The 15,487-nt window shown below is 56.5% G+C and overlaps 2 protein-coding genes across 3 annotated transcripts; one reads left to right on the top strand and one right to left on the bottom strand.

The window, feature by feature from the left end:
- Positions 1 to 5,000: 5,000 nt before the first annotated feature.
- On the bottom strand, positions 5,001 to 13,804 carry TOB2 (transducer of ERBB2, 2). 2 transcript variants are annotated; one of them, XM_065677198.1, is made up of 2 exons: positions 13,425 to 13,804; positions 5,001 to 9,247 (listed from the first exon to the last, which is right to left on the bottom strand). In XM_065677198.1, the coding sequence occupies exon 2, from the start codon at positions 9,159 to 9,161 to the stop codon at positions 8,139 to 8,141; it is 1,023 nt and encodes a 340-aa protein (XP_065533270.1). In that variant the 5' UTR covers positions 9,162 to 9,247; positions 13,425 to 13,804; the 3' UTR covers positions 5,001 to 8,138. The 2 variants fall into 2 exon arrangements, with proteins under 2 accessions (XP_065533270.1, XP_065533279.1); XM_065677207.1 differs by lacking the exon at positions 13,425 to 13,804 and adding an exon at positions 10,822 to 12,381.
- LOC136006096 (proline-rich protein 2-like) lies at positions 9,311 to 13,179 on the top strand. The gene is made up of 2 exons (XM_065664128.1): positions 9,311 to 9,343; positions 12,223 to 13,179. Exons 1-2 carry the CDS (start codon positions 9,311 to 9,313, stop codon positions 13,177 to 13,179), a joined length of 990 nt encoding a protein of 329 aa, XP_065520200.1.
- Positions 13,805 to 15,487: the final 1,683 nt, after the last annotated feature.

The following is a 15,487-nucleotide window of genomic DNA, read 5'->3' as shown; positions in this document are numbered from 1 at the left end:
CTCCCCACATTTACCTCCCTGGCTATGGAAGCCCAAAGACACCTCCAGCCATTTGCAGGAAGCTTTTCCGCACCACTGGGGCCACGTGGGCTTCTCCAGTGGGGTGCCGTGGTCTTGCTTCTGTGGCTGCCTCGTGGCCATGGGCAGCTCCCAGCAGCTCGTGCAGCCCGACTTGGGCAGAGCAGCTCTGGGGAAGGCACTTGCGCAACTTTGTAGGATGCTTCAGGTATGTTAAAGGCAGATGTCCAGCCCCAACCAGTTCTGGACTATGAAGCTCTACTGGCTGGGCAAGGGAAGGGTCAGCACACAGTTACTAACACAGACCTCCACTTCCTAGTGATGCTTTTCGGATTACTCTTGCTGTCCCCGGGCAGCTTCCTTCTACCAGTTCATCCCGCTCCCAGGAACACTTCCTCACAGGGGGCAGAGATCAGGCCCGTGCTGCTCAAAGACCCATGGGTCCCCACAGCAGCGCTTAGAAGTTGCTCCATGCACTCGGAGGAGTCAACGCTTCAGTCTCAGGCACCCTGTGACGTAAAACACTGGGGCCAAGGTTGGACAGACTTGAGTGATTTTGGAGCATTTAGCGGTGCACGTTGGGAAAGCTGCAGTTTTCTCTTAAAAATACAAAGTCACAAAACCTCAGCTGTGATCTTGTCTGTCTGCTGAACACCTGAATGACAAAGAGATGCCGTCACTGGCTCCCTCCTGCGATAGATAATGGTCTAATAGGACTTTGATGGAGTACATGCTGCTTAGATGCTGTATTATTCCCTATTAATGTGCACTGGCTGGTCAAAAAGTTCCCAGAACAAGTATCTCCATGGAGGAAAATAATGTATTTCAAAGAGCACCGTGTCTTAGAGAAAAGAGTATCTCCAAGACTCAAAATACAGCCTCATCAGAATAAAATAAGCATTCTTAGCTGGCTTGGTATCAACCGGTTAGTCTCAATGGCCAAGTTTCTAGTTGGAAGAACCGAGTGAGGTCTCTTTTGCAAGGTTTTATACACTTGATCTGTGCTGTGATTTATAATCTGCAATACAGGATGGTTTCTTTGGTTTTCCTTCCGAAATCAGCCATTTGTGGTTCCCCGTGCTGATGTGTTAGGCGGTGGATTGTAGAGCTCAACACCCTGTTCGACAGCAACTGTTTGCGCAGCGAGACCGCTCTCCTTGGCAGCACTGGGCACCTTCAGCTCTGCCTCAGAGCATCACAGCCCACCTGCGCCCTTTCTGGGTTCAGTTTGTTGGATCCTGTCTGTCAGGCCCTTTCCCTTCCTCAGTGGAGGCTGGCCCTGGCGTGGCCACGCCGTCCCTCCGCACCATGTCGTGCTCCACCGGGAGCAGCTGCTGGCGCTGCTGGGGTCGGTGGAGGCCGCAGGGGAGCCCGATGGGTGCCGGTCCCGTGAGCCGGAGGAGCCGCGGCGCCTCCGCATCTGTGCTGCCGGCGGTGGCAGCTCCGTGACTCACAGGCACCCTGCGGGAGCTGGCAGTCTCCCCAGAGGGGACCCACCTCGCTGGGAGCAGCCCAGAGGCAGCGCGAGGATGAGCCCACATGCGAGGGTGGCCAGCGCGGAGGCAGGCGGGCTGGGAGGGAGCCCGCGTGGCTGCTGCCCACACTGGGTCACCAGGAGCACGCACTGTCCCACCGGTGGTGAAGGCAAGGAGCTCCACCGGCCCTTGCCTCCTCAGAGACGGTAAACACCTCGCTGTCCCCAGGGAGCTGTCCCACTTCCCTCTGCTCCTCGGTCCTTCCCTGGCTCGTGTTCATGTCTTCCAGGCACCTCTGCTGCTCCTTTCATAGAATCCCAAACTGGTTTGGGTTGGAAGGGACCTCAGAGCTCACCCAGTTCCGACCCCTGCCACGGGCAGGGACAGCTTCCACTAGAGCAGGGTGCTCCAAGCCCTGTCCAACCTGGCCTTGAACACTGCCAGGGATGGGGCAGCCACAGCTCCTCTGGGCAGCCTGTGCCAGCGCCTCAGCACCCTCACAGGGAAGAGCTTCTGCCTAAGGGCTCACCTCAGTCTCCCCTCTTTCATGTTATGCAGGGACAGGACATGACCTGGGTAATTTCAGAAAGGCACCTGGGGCCTGCTGAGACACCGCTCAGACCTCTGCGAGAGCCCAGGGCAGCGCGTGTTGACACTGAACCTACGCACAGAACATCAGGAAGCACAGAGTGCCTGCTGCTGGGGAAAGCACTACTTGGTCCTTGCGTGAGTTTGCCAAGCTCTGCGACTGAGACCCACTCCCCGCTGCAGGCACATCGCCCATTGCCCTCCCTGCACATCACCTTACGTGGGTCATTTTGAGCTTGGTGTTCCTGGGTTTCCCTGATGCAAGGCCGAGCTGCACCTTTTGCGAGCAGCTTCTGGCTGATTTGCTTGAAGGAAAACTTTGTCCTTGGTGGCAACACCCTGCCGAGGGGCAGGGACACACTCCCTCCTGCGCATCTGCTTCCTTCAGCACTCCGCCTGCTCCAGGCAAACAGAAGTAAGCAAAAAACCCTCTCAACCAGGTCATGGTAACGGTGGAGTAACACGGGGACCACAGTTGCCTCCTTGGCATCTGGGGAACAGAGCGAGGTCCCCCTTGCTGCACCTGCACCATCCCTCCTCAGGCAAAGAACCTTGAACCTTCCTGGCAGAGATCTCTTCCTAACCCGCTGCCCTGCCTCTGAGGACTTCTTGGCGGCAGTGGTGAAGCGTGTATCCCTCCCCGGCACATGTGCTTACCGTGCCGGAGTCACTTTTGCCACTAGCAATGGGCACACACAAACTGGTCCTTCATGGCTTCAAAAGCACCCTGCATGCCAGCCAGGGCTTGCCCTTCACCCAGGGCTGGGGGCGAAAGCTCTGTTCTTCAGCAGCTTTGTTAAAAGCAGACCAGGTTTCTGGAGGTGACAATGCAGGCGGCAGCAGGGGGGACGGTCAAGAACAGCTCTTGCAAGCGTGTTCCCGGCTGTGCTGGAATTGGAGCCCGGCCGTAGAAACCAAAGGGAAAAGCACCAGGTTTGGGAGGCAGCAAACCAGCCTCGGCCTCTGCGCTGCTGCCTGCGCCCTGGCTGGGGACATACATGGGGTGGAAGGACCCTCTGTGACCGTGGCACCAGCCCCGACCCATGCACCCACCGGGGCCCTGGGGAGCGCCGGTGCCGCAGCCACGTGAGCGGGAGCAGGTGGCGTTGGCAGGAGCACTCCTCGGGGACGCCAAGGACTCAGCAGGTCCCAGCCGTGTTCTTGCACCTCTCGGTGCTGGCACGTCGGCAAGTACCGGCACAGGGGCAGCACCCGCTGTCGGTGGTGCCTGTGCCATGTGTTGCTCAATCCCAACAACCCCAAGCCTGCCGCGGGCTCTGAAGCGGTGGGAGATGCTCTCCTGCCAGAACAATCTTGGGCTGTTTGGCTGGGCCCGTATTGAAAACGCAGTGCAGGGCACGGCTGCCTTACAGCCAGCTTTTCCTGCTTGCGTAAGGCTTTCCCCGGGTGCCAGCCCCCTCCCTCTCCCCGAACAGCCCGATGCGTGTCAGAAGCTGCTGCTGTCACAGGCTGAAAAGCCCAAGGCTGAAGCATGGCATTTTCTCCCAGAGCTGTCTCCTCCTTTCAGATGGGAGCCCGCCCGCTCGGTGACTCAAGCTGCACGTTCCCTTCCTAACAGCGGAGTCCCCTGTGACGAGTGTCTAAACACCACCCGCACGCCCCTCGCTTCGGAGGTTCCAGGAGACAAGCCCCATCTTGTCGCTGTGCTTTGCTGCAGCACCCAACCTGGGGACCGACCCAGCCACTGACAAGCACCCAGCAAATACTCCCACACCCAGGCACCACTCGACACGGGGCTCCAGCTTCTCCTTTGCTCCCTGGAGGCTGATGGAGCTCCAGGCCCTATCACTTGGCCGTACCTGTGCCCAAAAAGGAAAAGGCTCCGTGCCTCCCTGCGTCCCAGCTGAGCAAATGCAGGGCAAGGATCAGGAAGGCACATACTCGCCCTCGGTTTTCCATTCCCAGAAGCATGTGCAAGGGCAAGCGCCGGTGCACACTCGAGATGAATGATTGCAAGGGGTTTGAGGCACAAAGGGGAAAAAATAGTTTTGTTGCTTAGCAGAGGGTGACAGTCACGTGGCGCGCAGCGAGCGCGAGCGGCAGCTTGCAAAGCCAAGGGCAGAGCAACCCGAGCTCTTCAAGAACACGTTCCAGCTCGAGGGAGCACAGGTGAGGATGCTGCCCAAGGGTACTGCCTCCACGTTTGGTTGCCTCAAGTACATCCAGAGCCGCAAGGCCCCCCTGGAGCAGGAGCAGCTGGGTCCCACAGCCATGGGGCACCCATGGGTTGGGACAGGCACCTCGGCATCCTCCTCAGCACAGAGGGGCCATCTCACCTCCTGTCACCATGGAGAAGTGCCCTCTGCCAGAACTTACAACTAAAGGTAAGCTATGAGGTGAGAAAGAGGAACAAGATCAGACCTGCATCGTCACTGCTTATTCTCCTGTCCAACCTCAAGCCCGCTCTGCTACGAGGAGTCACCGTATCAACAGTGACAGGCATACACAGCAGGCAGGATATGGCCTGCACACACATCTTCAGGCTCTCTCTGCTTCCTCAGTCTCCCCAGATAAACCCCAAACTGTTTTGCAGAGGAGAGAGATGCCCCAAAAAGCAGCCCCTCTGCAGAAACCACTGCTGAGAAAGGCTTCAGCTACCCCGTACAGCGACCAGCTGAACCCCGGCTCAGCCCCAGCCACCCCTGCTCAAGGAGCTGAATCACGGCAGGACCAGGCACACAGACACTTTTTCCTATGCCGCTGCTATTCCTGGCAGCACGAGGTCAGGGAGGCAGCTGCCCTCGAGGTCTTGCACAAGCCTGGCCATCACCAGGCTATTCCTGACCTCCATCACTCACCCTGCCTGCGACGGGACACCACCAAGCACCACTCCACCCAAGGGCAGCACGGAGCAGAGGTGTTCCCTGCCCGCCAAGCACACACACCACGAAACAAGCATTTATTATACCATGCTTTTAATACAAACTTAAAAAAATCTGGAACAATAGAAACTGTACAGATTTGATCAACCTTTTTTTTTTTTTGTGGGTTTTTTTTTTCCTGTTTTGTTGTTTTTAACTAAATCTCTAGACACACCAATGTCCCCTTCCAAAATATTGCACAACATTCTGAATACAAAACTCTGATTGTATTCCTCCTTCTAAAGAAAAGAATAAAAATAAAACAAAGAGAAAAATAAAACCCAAAAGACAGCAACCCCCTGGGTGCCCCCTCGCAGCAGCCCCCTTCGGGGAACAGAACCCCAAAAGCAGAGCACACACAGAACCCCTCTGCTCAGACACAGACAGACTTCTGGCCTCTTCCACTCCTCCTCTCCCACAAGGCAACTGTGGATTCACTCCTCGGAGAGGGGCGGGAGGGAGAGGAGGGAGGCTGCGGGAGCAGGGAGAAAGGAATCTTCACCACTTTTTTTTTTTTAAAGTTTTTTTTCCTGAAAAAATATTATTTTTTTTTCTCTCCTCTTTTTAAGAAAAAATCTTGAAAAGAAAAAAATTACAGTTTTTTTTCTTACGTTAGAAATATACATATATTATATATACCTCTGACATTTTACAAATGTAGCAAATTATTCAATACAAACAGACAGCAACAAAAAAAAAAAAAGAAAAAAGAACACAAACCCATAAAAAATAAAAGTTAAAAAAAAAAAAAATTTTTTTTTCTCTCTTCTCTTCCTAAGAAACCAGGGAAATTAGTGCAGGTTTTTAAAAAATAAACTCGAAGCTGAACGCCTACATCCAAGACTAGAAAAGACCCGAAAAGGCCGTAAAGTTTCCATCGCTGCCTGACGGCTGGAGGAACACTTCTGAAGCACGCTTTTTTCCTTTTAAGATACAAAGAGGTTGGTCCCTCCTCTTCTTCCTCCTTCCACTCACTCACTCACACCACTGTGTTTTCAAGCAGGTAGAATACGTGTGGCAGGGCAAAGCGGCATGAAAGCTTCACACACACAAGCAGGTGGACAGAGCAGGGGGGGTTATCCCAACCTTTCCTTCCTCCTTTCCTTTCTCCTCCTGTGCTGGAAGAGAGCACGCTGTCCGGATGTGGGGACAGTGGGAGGAAGATGGGGTAGCAGTGGTGATGTCCATCAGTGGGGGGGGGGGGATGGGATGTCAAAAAACAGAAGGAAACAAAAGGGAAACCCAACTGCTCGGCCATTCCTCAGCAGTGTGTCCGGTGTGGAAGGCCACAGAGGCTGGTTTTGGAGAAGCCACCCTCCCTGCCTACCAACATGTTGGTCATAGCTCCATGGCAAGCGGCCTGCTCGGGAAGAGTGGCAGGGACCATGCCGCCCCCAGTACCCAGCGAGGGGCAGGGTGCTGCGAACTGTCCCTGCAGAGCTCTGGGCAGTGGTAGCCTCCCTGGGGCTCACTGGCAGCATTAACTACAAGAGGGCTGAAGCGCCTTTGTCTCAGCTCGAGGGGAGGGAGCAGAAGCCCGGGTTCAAGCCCACATCCCCTGAAACAGGGATGTCTTGAAAGAGCACACGGGTTTGACAAATATAGAAGTGGGCTTCAGTGCGTGCTCCAGAGACATCATTGAAAGAAAACCAAACCTCAAGTTTGGGAGGCAACAAAAAAAAAAAAAAAAGCAGCTTATTTTTCTTTTAAAGTGAGAACTTCAAAACCTGGATTCTCATCATCTCCATCTTTCTCCTCTCTGCACACTTCCATACTCCCACAACAGCCTCCAAGGTGGCCTTCTTCCCACCTAGAGAGCCTCCACCCTGCCGGCAAAAGCAGTAGCCCTCCTTCGGCTTCCTGCGAAGATGGCTTTTGGAGTCCCTGACACAGACACAACTTAGCTGTAAAGCCACTGTGGCTCAACTGCAGCACATCACCCTGGGGGAAAGCTGCAGGAGCATTCCTGGATCCTGGCCCTGTGGCAGGGAGGCACCGTACATTGACCCAGCAGGATGACTGCTCACCTTCGAAGCGCCTGGCTCCGCTCTAAGCCTGCTGCCATCTGCACTGACGTGATCTGGCTGCAATGATGAGTTTGGGCTAGGTGCTTCCCCTCCATGCTGGATCAGCTGCCTCTTCCCACTTCTCCAGAGGAGGAGGGGAGGGGATTTAGTCAGGTGGGTATCTCAACTGAAAGCATAAACCCTTATGCCACCACTCAAGAGAGCAGCTTCAACAACATAGCCCTTCTTCTCCCTCTAAAGTTGTGCTGCCTTGTGAAGGAAAAAGGAAGAAATCCCCTCTTTGAGACAAGATGATGAATTCACAGCAGGGAACGAGAACTCAGACCCAGCCCGGACTGCCTGGCCAGCCCTGGGGGGCACAGCAAGGCCCCCTCACTTAGAAGGGGGCAATAACAGCCACTCAGTTCAAGGCTGTCCTCCTGCAGCTGCAGCTTGAAGTGCAGGTGAGGAAGGGAGCAGGAAGAAGCCATTTCACAGTAACGCTCTGCCCTCCCTGCTTCCTGCCGGGAGGTGGTCAAGGAGAAGAGTTAGTGCTTTGCAGCACACAGAGCAGCTGACACCAGCCTGGGCCGAGCAACAAACAGCACAATGGTCTACGCCCATGGGCACAGTAGATGCTCTCTGTCTACACGCAGACCCGTAACAGAACAAGCAAGCTCACCCACCCATTTCTGGCTAGCACGCAACAGGAGCGTGTGTATCTCCACTGACTCATCCTCTCCCCATCCCTCCTCCAACCTCCAGAGAGGTGGTACAAGGAAGACATCCCTACACCCAGGTGGAAGGACCCCGTGTCCAGCGCTGGGGGCATGGTGCAGGGAATCAGCAGTATCATGACCTATGGTTGCACCAGTCCTGGGCTGGGGGAAGGGGAAACATGAACCAAAAAAATCCCAAGGCTCATTTAAGGAGTAAAAAAGTGAGTAGGAAAAAAGCATAGGGACTGAATTAAAAAACAAGTCAGTGCTTCAGGAGCGTTGCCAGCACAGCGCAACAACACCGGGCTCTCTCTTTTCCCAAGAAGCTATATTTATAAGATTTGAGTATTTTCTGTATATTTCTAGTTTTCTTTTTCTCTCCCTCTTGTTTGTTTTGTTCTCATTTCTCCCCCCTCCCTCCCTGCCCCAAAATACTCTCTTTCCTTGTGTTCAGTTGGCCAAGACGACAGGCTGGAATGACTGGCTGGGATACTGCATGGCATTCAGGTTGTAGCTGAGTCCTTCCACGAAGGGAGACTTCTCCAAGAAGAGGCTGTTGGTGCTGCCACTGAAGACCTGAGCCATATCAAAGGTACCACCCGTGCCAGTGTTGAACTGCGATGCCGGCGGGACGCTGCTGGCCTGGCTCTCACTGGCAACGCCATCGAAGAAGAGGCTGCTGGCTGCCGGTGACCCGCCACTGTACACGAACTCCTTGGCGTTGGGGGAGAGCTGTGACTGTGGGGCTTGGCTCCCGGTGCTGCCGACGAAGTTCAGAGAGTGCATAGACAGGGAGAGACCCTTGTGCTTCAGCAGGTTGGTGGTGGGGGACCTGACCATCCTCGGCTGCTGCCCAGCGCCTGCTCCGCCACCCCCTCCTCCGGCTCCTCCGCCCTTCTTCATCTTGGTGGAGCCGAACTTTGTGGCAGCAAAGGTGGCAGTGGTGAAAGTGATGGGCTGGGCAGAGCGAGGGATGAAGGTGGGGCTGGGCGACTGGCCGAAGGATGGGGATGGAGAGTTGGACAGAGAGTTGTCCTGGCTGCCGATGGGGACAAATACCTGGGCGTCAGGGTTGAAGCTGCTCTTGATTTCCTTGTCCAGCTCCATGGCGCTGCAGCCCTCACTGTCATCCAGGTAAAGGACCTTAACAGAGCCCTTCTCACCTATCTGGTAGGAAACTTCAAAAGGATCGATCCAGACACTCAGCTCTTCCGGCACATTGGCACGTACATCCTCGACAGCCAGCCCACTCCGCTTGGCTGCCAGCTCCACCACCGGATCCACTGTCTCCCCGATGTGAATGCAGCGATAGCCAGATCCCCTCAGAGGCTTCTCTGGGTACCAGTGACCCTCATATTTCTTCTTCAGCAGGCGCTCTAGCTCCTCACCAAACAGGTCTGCCCGCCTCCGAGGAAGCTTGTTGTACAGGTATGAGATGATGAAGTTAAGAGCAACTTTGATCTCCAGATGCATACTCCCTTCGCACCAAGCAAGTCAGGGCAGTGTATTAAAAGAGACAAAGTGACACACACATAGACAAGATGTGGCTCCAAACAGACCTAGGGAAAGAGAGAAAAGGACAGATGAAGATGGGAGAACACGACAACTCATCACCTGTCGAGATGAACAGCTGCACTTTGTCATTAACAGAAGCAGTATGAGCAGTTAGCACACAAGCTGAAGAGCAGTGATGCTCTACAGGAGATTCACCCCAAATCTACTGGCCCTCCAACAGAGAGATGCTGCTAGGGAGGAGTCTCCCTGCTCCTCTACAGGAGAAATAAGGGTGTAGCTACACAGGTACACACATCATACTCACCGTCACTGCCACATCCCACTGCTGAAACACAGCAGGCCAACTGCCTGCCCTGGCAGAGCTATTTCAGCACATCTAACGCACCTCTCCCTGCCCTGGCACCCAGCTGCTTCCAGCACAGCTCCCCTTCACCAGCCTCTCCGGAACACAAGCGCACCACCCCAGCAGCCTTGTGACTTGCTCAGTGGTTTGTGCAGTGACCCCTACTTGCACTCAGGGCAGCAGAACCAGCCTCTCCTCCTGGAGGCCGGGTGGTCATGCCGGGTGCTGGCACAAGAAGGGATGAGAAGGAGCGAGGGAGGGTGCTGAGGCACCAGCTGCCAGCCCGTGTTTACTATCCCCTTGACTGGCAGGCACAGATCTTATGAAGAGTACCCAGTGGAGGCTCTCTGCCTAGATACAAGCCTAAAATCCCAACTTAATTCAGTTGCGGGGGGGAAAGGGTAGGACAGGAAACGTGCCTGGGGTCACAAAACACGAATACCAACAGCCTGTCTGACACAGTTCACATCGCTTATCCCTGCGCAGAGGGAAGCTAAGCTCTGCCAGGATCAGGTACCTACTTAATAAAAATTGAAATTGCTTGCCAAAGACTGAAGTAATCCTCCTTCCCTCCTCGTGAGGAAGTCTCTGAAATGGAGAGAGCCCACAAAAGCCCAGTGCAAAACCACAACACTCAACTCTCCCATTATACACAGATTTGCAAACAATGTCTGCCTGGGTACAAAATAAAAGCCCCGGGTAGGTCAGCACCACGTGTTGTCACCCATCCCAAGAAAACAAATCCCACAGATATTTTAAGAGGAAGCACACTTCCAGCAGCCTCCACGCCTCTCCAGGGGGAAGCAGAATATCCAGTTTTTAATTGGCAGCTTAGTCAGAGGCCGCTCTGTCTCTTCAGCTGCCCTCACCTTGCTCAAACAGACATGTCATATTCAACCACCTTCCTAAAATGGGCTTTGGGGATGCTCTCACAAAGCTCTCAAGCCAATGTTTACGCCATATGCCAATTATTTGGGGGTGGGGATGGAGTACAAACATACAGTGTCAGCATTCCCCGGAGAAGCTGGGAATCCCAGCAGCACAACAAGGTATTCACGCTGGCCTAAGCCAGGAGTAAGAACAAAGTGACCAGACTCGTTTGCTTGGTCTAGTTTAGTGGACAAGAAGCACTCGACGGATTTGAAAGCAACCTTCAAGTATTTTGAGGCTTTACTACAAAAAACAAGGGATGTGAATTCTGTGCTTTTTCTGCCCTAGTCCGAGGTCAGAGAGGTTTGGCTTTAGGATGATGGTGACCAGAAACAGATACCGCACCTCAAGTCTGCCAGCAAGGAGGTCACTTCTGGAAGGAATCCCCTCTGGGTTTGACTCAGCAACATGAAAAAAACACAGGAATGAAGGGATGAGAAAGATGGAAAGAAGTCTTGCCTTTTAAACCTGCTTTAAGGAATTACCGTAGTGTGTCAGCTTTTGGTAGGTCACTGAGACCTGACCAAGTTCTACTAAGAACAGATGCACACCAAAGAAATAAGCAACTGGAGTGTTTCAGAGAACAGCAAGGAGAAGCCATTTTCAGAAGAGTCTCAGCGCAGAGACAGAGCCTTTTCCAGAGAAAACATCACAAAGCAAACCCCCAGCAGAGCACATGTAAATGTTATAACAAGAGCTTATACAGCCCACACTACCTCAAGAGGGGATTACATGGAGCCTTTCTCAACCCTTTGGCTTTGAGGCATCTGAGGGAGAGCACACTTTGGAATCTCAGCAAAGTAAGCAGGAAGAGAACACCCAGTTTGCAAATCTTTTAATCTCGTGTGGTAAATTCTAATTCTGATCCAAAAATCTATTAAGAAATCAGAAATTACAGATTGGGCAAGGAGCAAAGGCTGAAATTTACTACCACCCTATTCGCAACATGAATGCCTCAATATACTCTGAGGCATTCGTGTTGCCCACATCCCCATCAACGCTCTTCAGAAGACAGCCACTGCCTCCCTTTTCTCTTCTCTTTGAGAGGTACTCCCCCTTCCTAAAAGGGGAATACTCTGTACTTTGACTATGAAAAATGAGCTGATTAGCCTAATAATACCAACAGCTGCCAAGGTAGCTGCATATAGCTGATACTCGCAGCAGGCTTGAAGATTCAGAGATTCCACTGACTCTTCAGGTTGCTGACAGTCAGATGTGCTCCAGCAGGACCCCCACAATCTCTTGCTACTGCACTAAAATGTGATAACATAGTAATAAAATAATTAAAACTAGATGATGCTGCATGGCTCCAAGACATGAAACAACTCAACATCAATCGTAGAAGGTAATATGATGAGTCTCCCATAAGGAAAAGCTTGCCCACACTGCCCGCATTGCCAAAGCAAAGGCTGATGGTGCCATGGGCAGAACACCTAGGTGCAGGCAGGGAACAAAGGGCCGCTCCTCTGTTCTGCACAGGGAACATGCTCGGAGTCCCTGTTTTTCAGCACACTGACGTGCTGGAGGACAGAGGCCCGATGACTACTTGCATCAGAGGACAACAAACACGGGCACCATGCCCTCTCCTACTCCCTACGCAAACACAGCGGGTGACCTTGCGAGTATCCCTCCCAGCTCCTGAGCACGCCTGGCCCTCGGGAACCGGCTCCTGCTGCCTCCTCACCCCATCAGCCCGGCTCCAGTGACTGTACAAGGCGGCTGCCACCATGACCTGTGCTCCCACAGCCAGCCGGCCGGAACAAGGGACCCCTTCCCAACCTCACCCTCAGTGCCCGTCCTCCCCCACACACGCTCACGGGCGGCAGAGGGGCTCCCCACACTCGAGAACAGCAGCCCGCAGCCGGCCGAGCCCTGCCCGGCAGAGCGGCCATTCCCGGTGACCCGGCCGGACAGTGCTCATCCCATTCCCCACCACCAACCAACCAACCAACCAACCAACCACCCCACCACCCCCCCGCGGTGCACGCTGGGACTTGTAGTCCTCGCCCCACTCCCCGCCCCGCGACCTACTTCTCTCCGGACTACAGCTCCCGTGGCGCCCCGCGGCCAGCCCGGCCCGGCGCTCCGCTCGCCGGGGCAGCACACAAAATTTTCCACGGCACATGCGCGCTGGCGGCCGGCCCCGGCGCTGCCCACGGCAGGGAACACGCCCCGCGGCCCGGCACCGCCGGGCAGCCGCCCCCTCTTCCCTTCCCCTCCCTCTCGGCAGGGATAGCGATTGGGGGGGGGAAGAGGCGCGTCCCCGCCCCACGGCTGCGGGACAGAGACCGGGAGCCCACAAGCCCCGCGTCCCCCCCAACCCGGGTGCGTCCCCGTTCCCCCGTTGGGTCGCGAACACGGTCACCCATAAGAGCCCTGCAACGGAACGGAGAATGCCCCCCCTCGGAGGACGAGCGCCTGGCCTCACGCACCCAGCGAGGCACCACTGCGGCCCCCGAGGCCGGCGGGACCAGGGGTTGCAGCCCAGCCCAGCCCCAGCAGCGTCTTTGTTGTCTCTGGGCTTCCCCCCCACCATCCCCCCCAGAAGAGCCCGCGGGGGCTGGAGCCGCCATATGGGAAGGGAGACATCCCTCTTTACCCCGGCAGCCCAGGGTGTCCGCCGCCGCCCTCGGGCCCAGCCTGTCCTCGGTGCTAAATGGCCCGCCCCGTCCCCTCATCAGACAGAACAAAATGGTGAACTAGGGCATCGCAAAGCGCCGCCGACCCGATGACTTTCACCCCCCCACCCCACCTTTGAAGCCCCATTAATCCCCCCCAGGGACCGGCAGCAGCACGGTCGCTCCACGGCCGAATAAATTACACCCACCCCCAATGCCAGGCTCATCGCCCCCTCAGACCGAGCCCACAAAGAGGATAGGGGCTAGGGGAGAGCCGTCCCGACAAGCGGGTGGGGAGAGAGGGAAGGGAGCACCACCGGCCCCACTTACTTCGTCCTCGGCTCCAGAGCCGGCGGCTGTCGGGGCCGTGGGCGCTGCCGGCTGAGCCCGGGCGGTGTGTGCGGGTTTCTGCCCCGTCCCGTCCCCTCCCTCGCCTTCTCCCCGACGGTACGGTTCCTCCGCGGGGCGGCACCGGGGGCTGCGGTGGGGGCCGGCGGTAGTGCGGGACGCCCGGGGTGGGGTGCGTGTGCCGGTGTCGCCGCCTCTCCTCGTCTGTCGCCCCTCCTGCCGCCGGCCCGGAGCCGCCCGCACCCTAGCCCCAAGTGAGCCAACTCACGGCAAACTTTCACCCTTAGCAACCCCGCGCAGGGATCCGCGCTCCCGCCCAGCGTGATGCGGTCGCGGAGGGCGGGCCGGGACTACTTCCCCCTCCCCTCGCCGCACGGAGAGCCCCGGGGACGGGATAGGGACGCGGGGGTTGCGTTCCCCTGTTCGCTCAGCGCTGCCGGCGCAGGGGCAGGAAGGGGCAGGGTCTTTAGTGGGGATGAGGGCTGTCCTCAAGACTTCCCCAAGCGGCCCAGCCGGAGGCGGTGGGGGGACACGGCGAGGTGGTGGAGCGGGAGTGGGGAGGAAAGGGACCGGCCCGCGTTTTCCTCGGGTGCTTGGCAGCGAGGTCGGACACACTAGTGCTGACAGACCGCCCGGGTGAGGGGGCCCCTGAGGAAGCGCGGCTCCCGAAGGAACGAGCTCTCTCGCTGAACAGCTCTAGCCGAGAGTTCAAACCCTCCTGCGCCGGAGCCCCCCCGCCCCGCTAGCGGTGCAGGCGGTATAGCTCCGAGGCGAGGAGAACCGGCAGCTCCAGCTCCCTTCCCTACGGCTGCCCCTCGGGACCCCCGGCCCCGTGACACGGCAGGAGGGAAGGTGCTGCCGGCCGGCCGGCCAAGTCACCGCAGGGAGGGCAGCAGCAGCCACAGCCGCCCCCACGGCCCCGCGTTCCCCACCCCTCGGCACACAACCCGCCGCACTACTTGTCGCCTCACACCCGTGCGCTTCCGCCTTCAGGGGAGGAGGGCCGGCCCGTCCGTAGCGGAGCCGGGGGACCCGCAAGGTGCGCGAGCGGGGGCCGTACTAAAAATAACTGCGGCGCGTTAGCAACAGCCTTCCCATTGGCTGGCCGGACCCGGCGGCGCCTTCGGATTGGTTCACTGCCTCAGCCAGTGAGCCAAAGGGGGTGTGCGCGGGGTAGGCGGTGCCAGGCGCGGCGCGGGGGCTGTCGGGAACTGTAGTCGCCGTGGCCTGACCGGTCTCCGTTGTCCACGTCCCGCACCGCGGGGTGGTCGGGGCTCCGCCATGCCGCTGCCAGCAGAGCCGCTGGGACTGGTGCGTGGCCGGCGCTGCTTGCCGCTCTGTGGAAGGGCGGACACGGGGACGACTACCCCCAGGGCTGGCCGGGTCAGGGCGGATGATGAGCACCTGCACCCCACGGCTGAGCCCCAGCCTCCCCGCTGGCAAGCGGGTCACTCGCCTGGCTCTTTATTTTAGGGCCAAGGGCCACCGGGTTCGGCAGACACCACTTGCAAAGGGCCATCTGGCTGTCCACATGTGAGGTGGCTTTTGATCCGACTGAGGCTCCAAACAAGACAGAGGGACACCAGGGAGAGCGCTTCCTGGCTCTCCTGCCACTCGTTTGCCGTTGTCCTTGGACAATGTCTGACACAGGCAGACCAAGAATGGAGGGTCAGCCTTGGTGACTAGACAGCTACAACAGTCCCAGGGGCAGCAGTGAAGTGTTCTGGTTGTCTTGGTTCTGAAGAATTCCTGAGAAAAATCCTATCATGAGTCCCATTGCAGCTTGGAATTGTATCTTCTCAATAATAGTTACATTTGAGTGTTTAATTTATTGCCCATTTTCAAAAGGGACAAAGATTAGAGCTGCTTCCTGAGTTGCTCTGTGACCCTCTGGTTAAGTAATTCTACACAGCAACCGCCTCCTCAGTGCAAAAATACAAAGTTCCTCTCTAGACCCATTTCCACACAGATCCTCCACATCTTTCCAGGTTTGGTTTGTCCTTTCTTTTGCCTTCCTTTCTTCTCTCAGGAACCATTTACCTCAA

Source organism: Lathamus discolor, chromosome 1 (assembly GCF_037157495.1).
Source record: "Lathamus discolor isolate bLatDis1 chromosome 1, bLatDis1.hap1, whole genome shotgun sequence".
NCBI classification, from domain to species: domain Eukaryota; kingdom Metazoa; phylum Chordata; class Aves; order Psittaciformes; family Psittacidae; genus Lathamus; species Lathamus discolor.
Note: the sequence above shows the minus strand (reverse complement) of the source record. Positions and strands in the feature narration are given on the sequence as shown.

Excerpts from the sequence above, each read along its gene's own strand:
- TOB2 (XM_065677198.1), bottom strand. The coding sequence starts at position 9,161 with ATGCATCTGGAGATCAAAGTTGCTCTTAACTTCATCATCTCATACCTG.
- LOC136006096 (XM_065664128.1), top strand. The coding sequence starts at position 9,311 with ATGAACAGCTGCACTTTGTCATTAACAGAAGCA. Across the intron at positions 9,344-12,222 it reads CTTTGTCATTAACAGAAGCA|CCAGCCGGCCGGAACAAGGG; the intron begins GTATGAGCAGTT and ends GTGCTCCCACAG.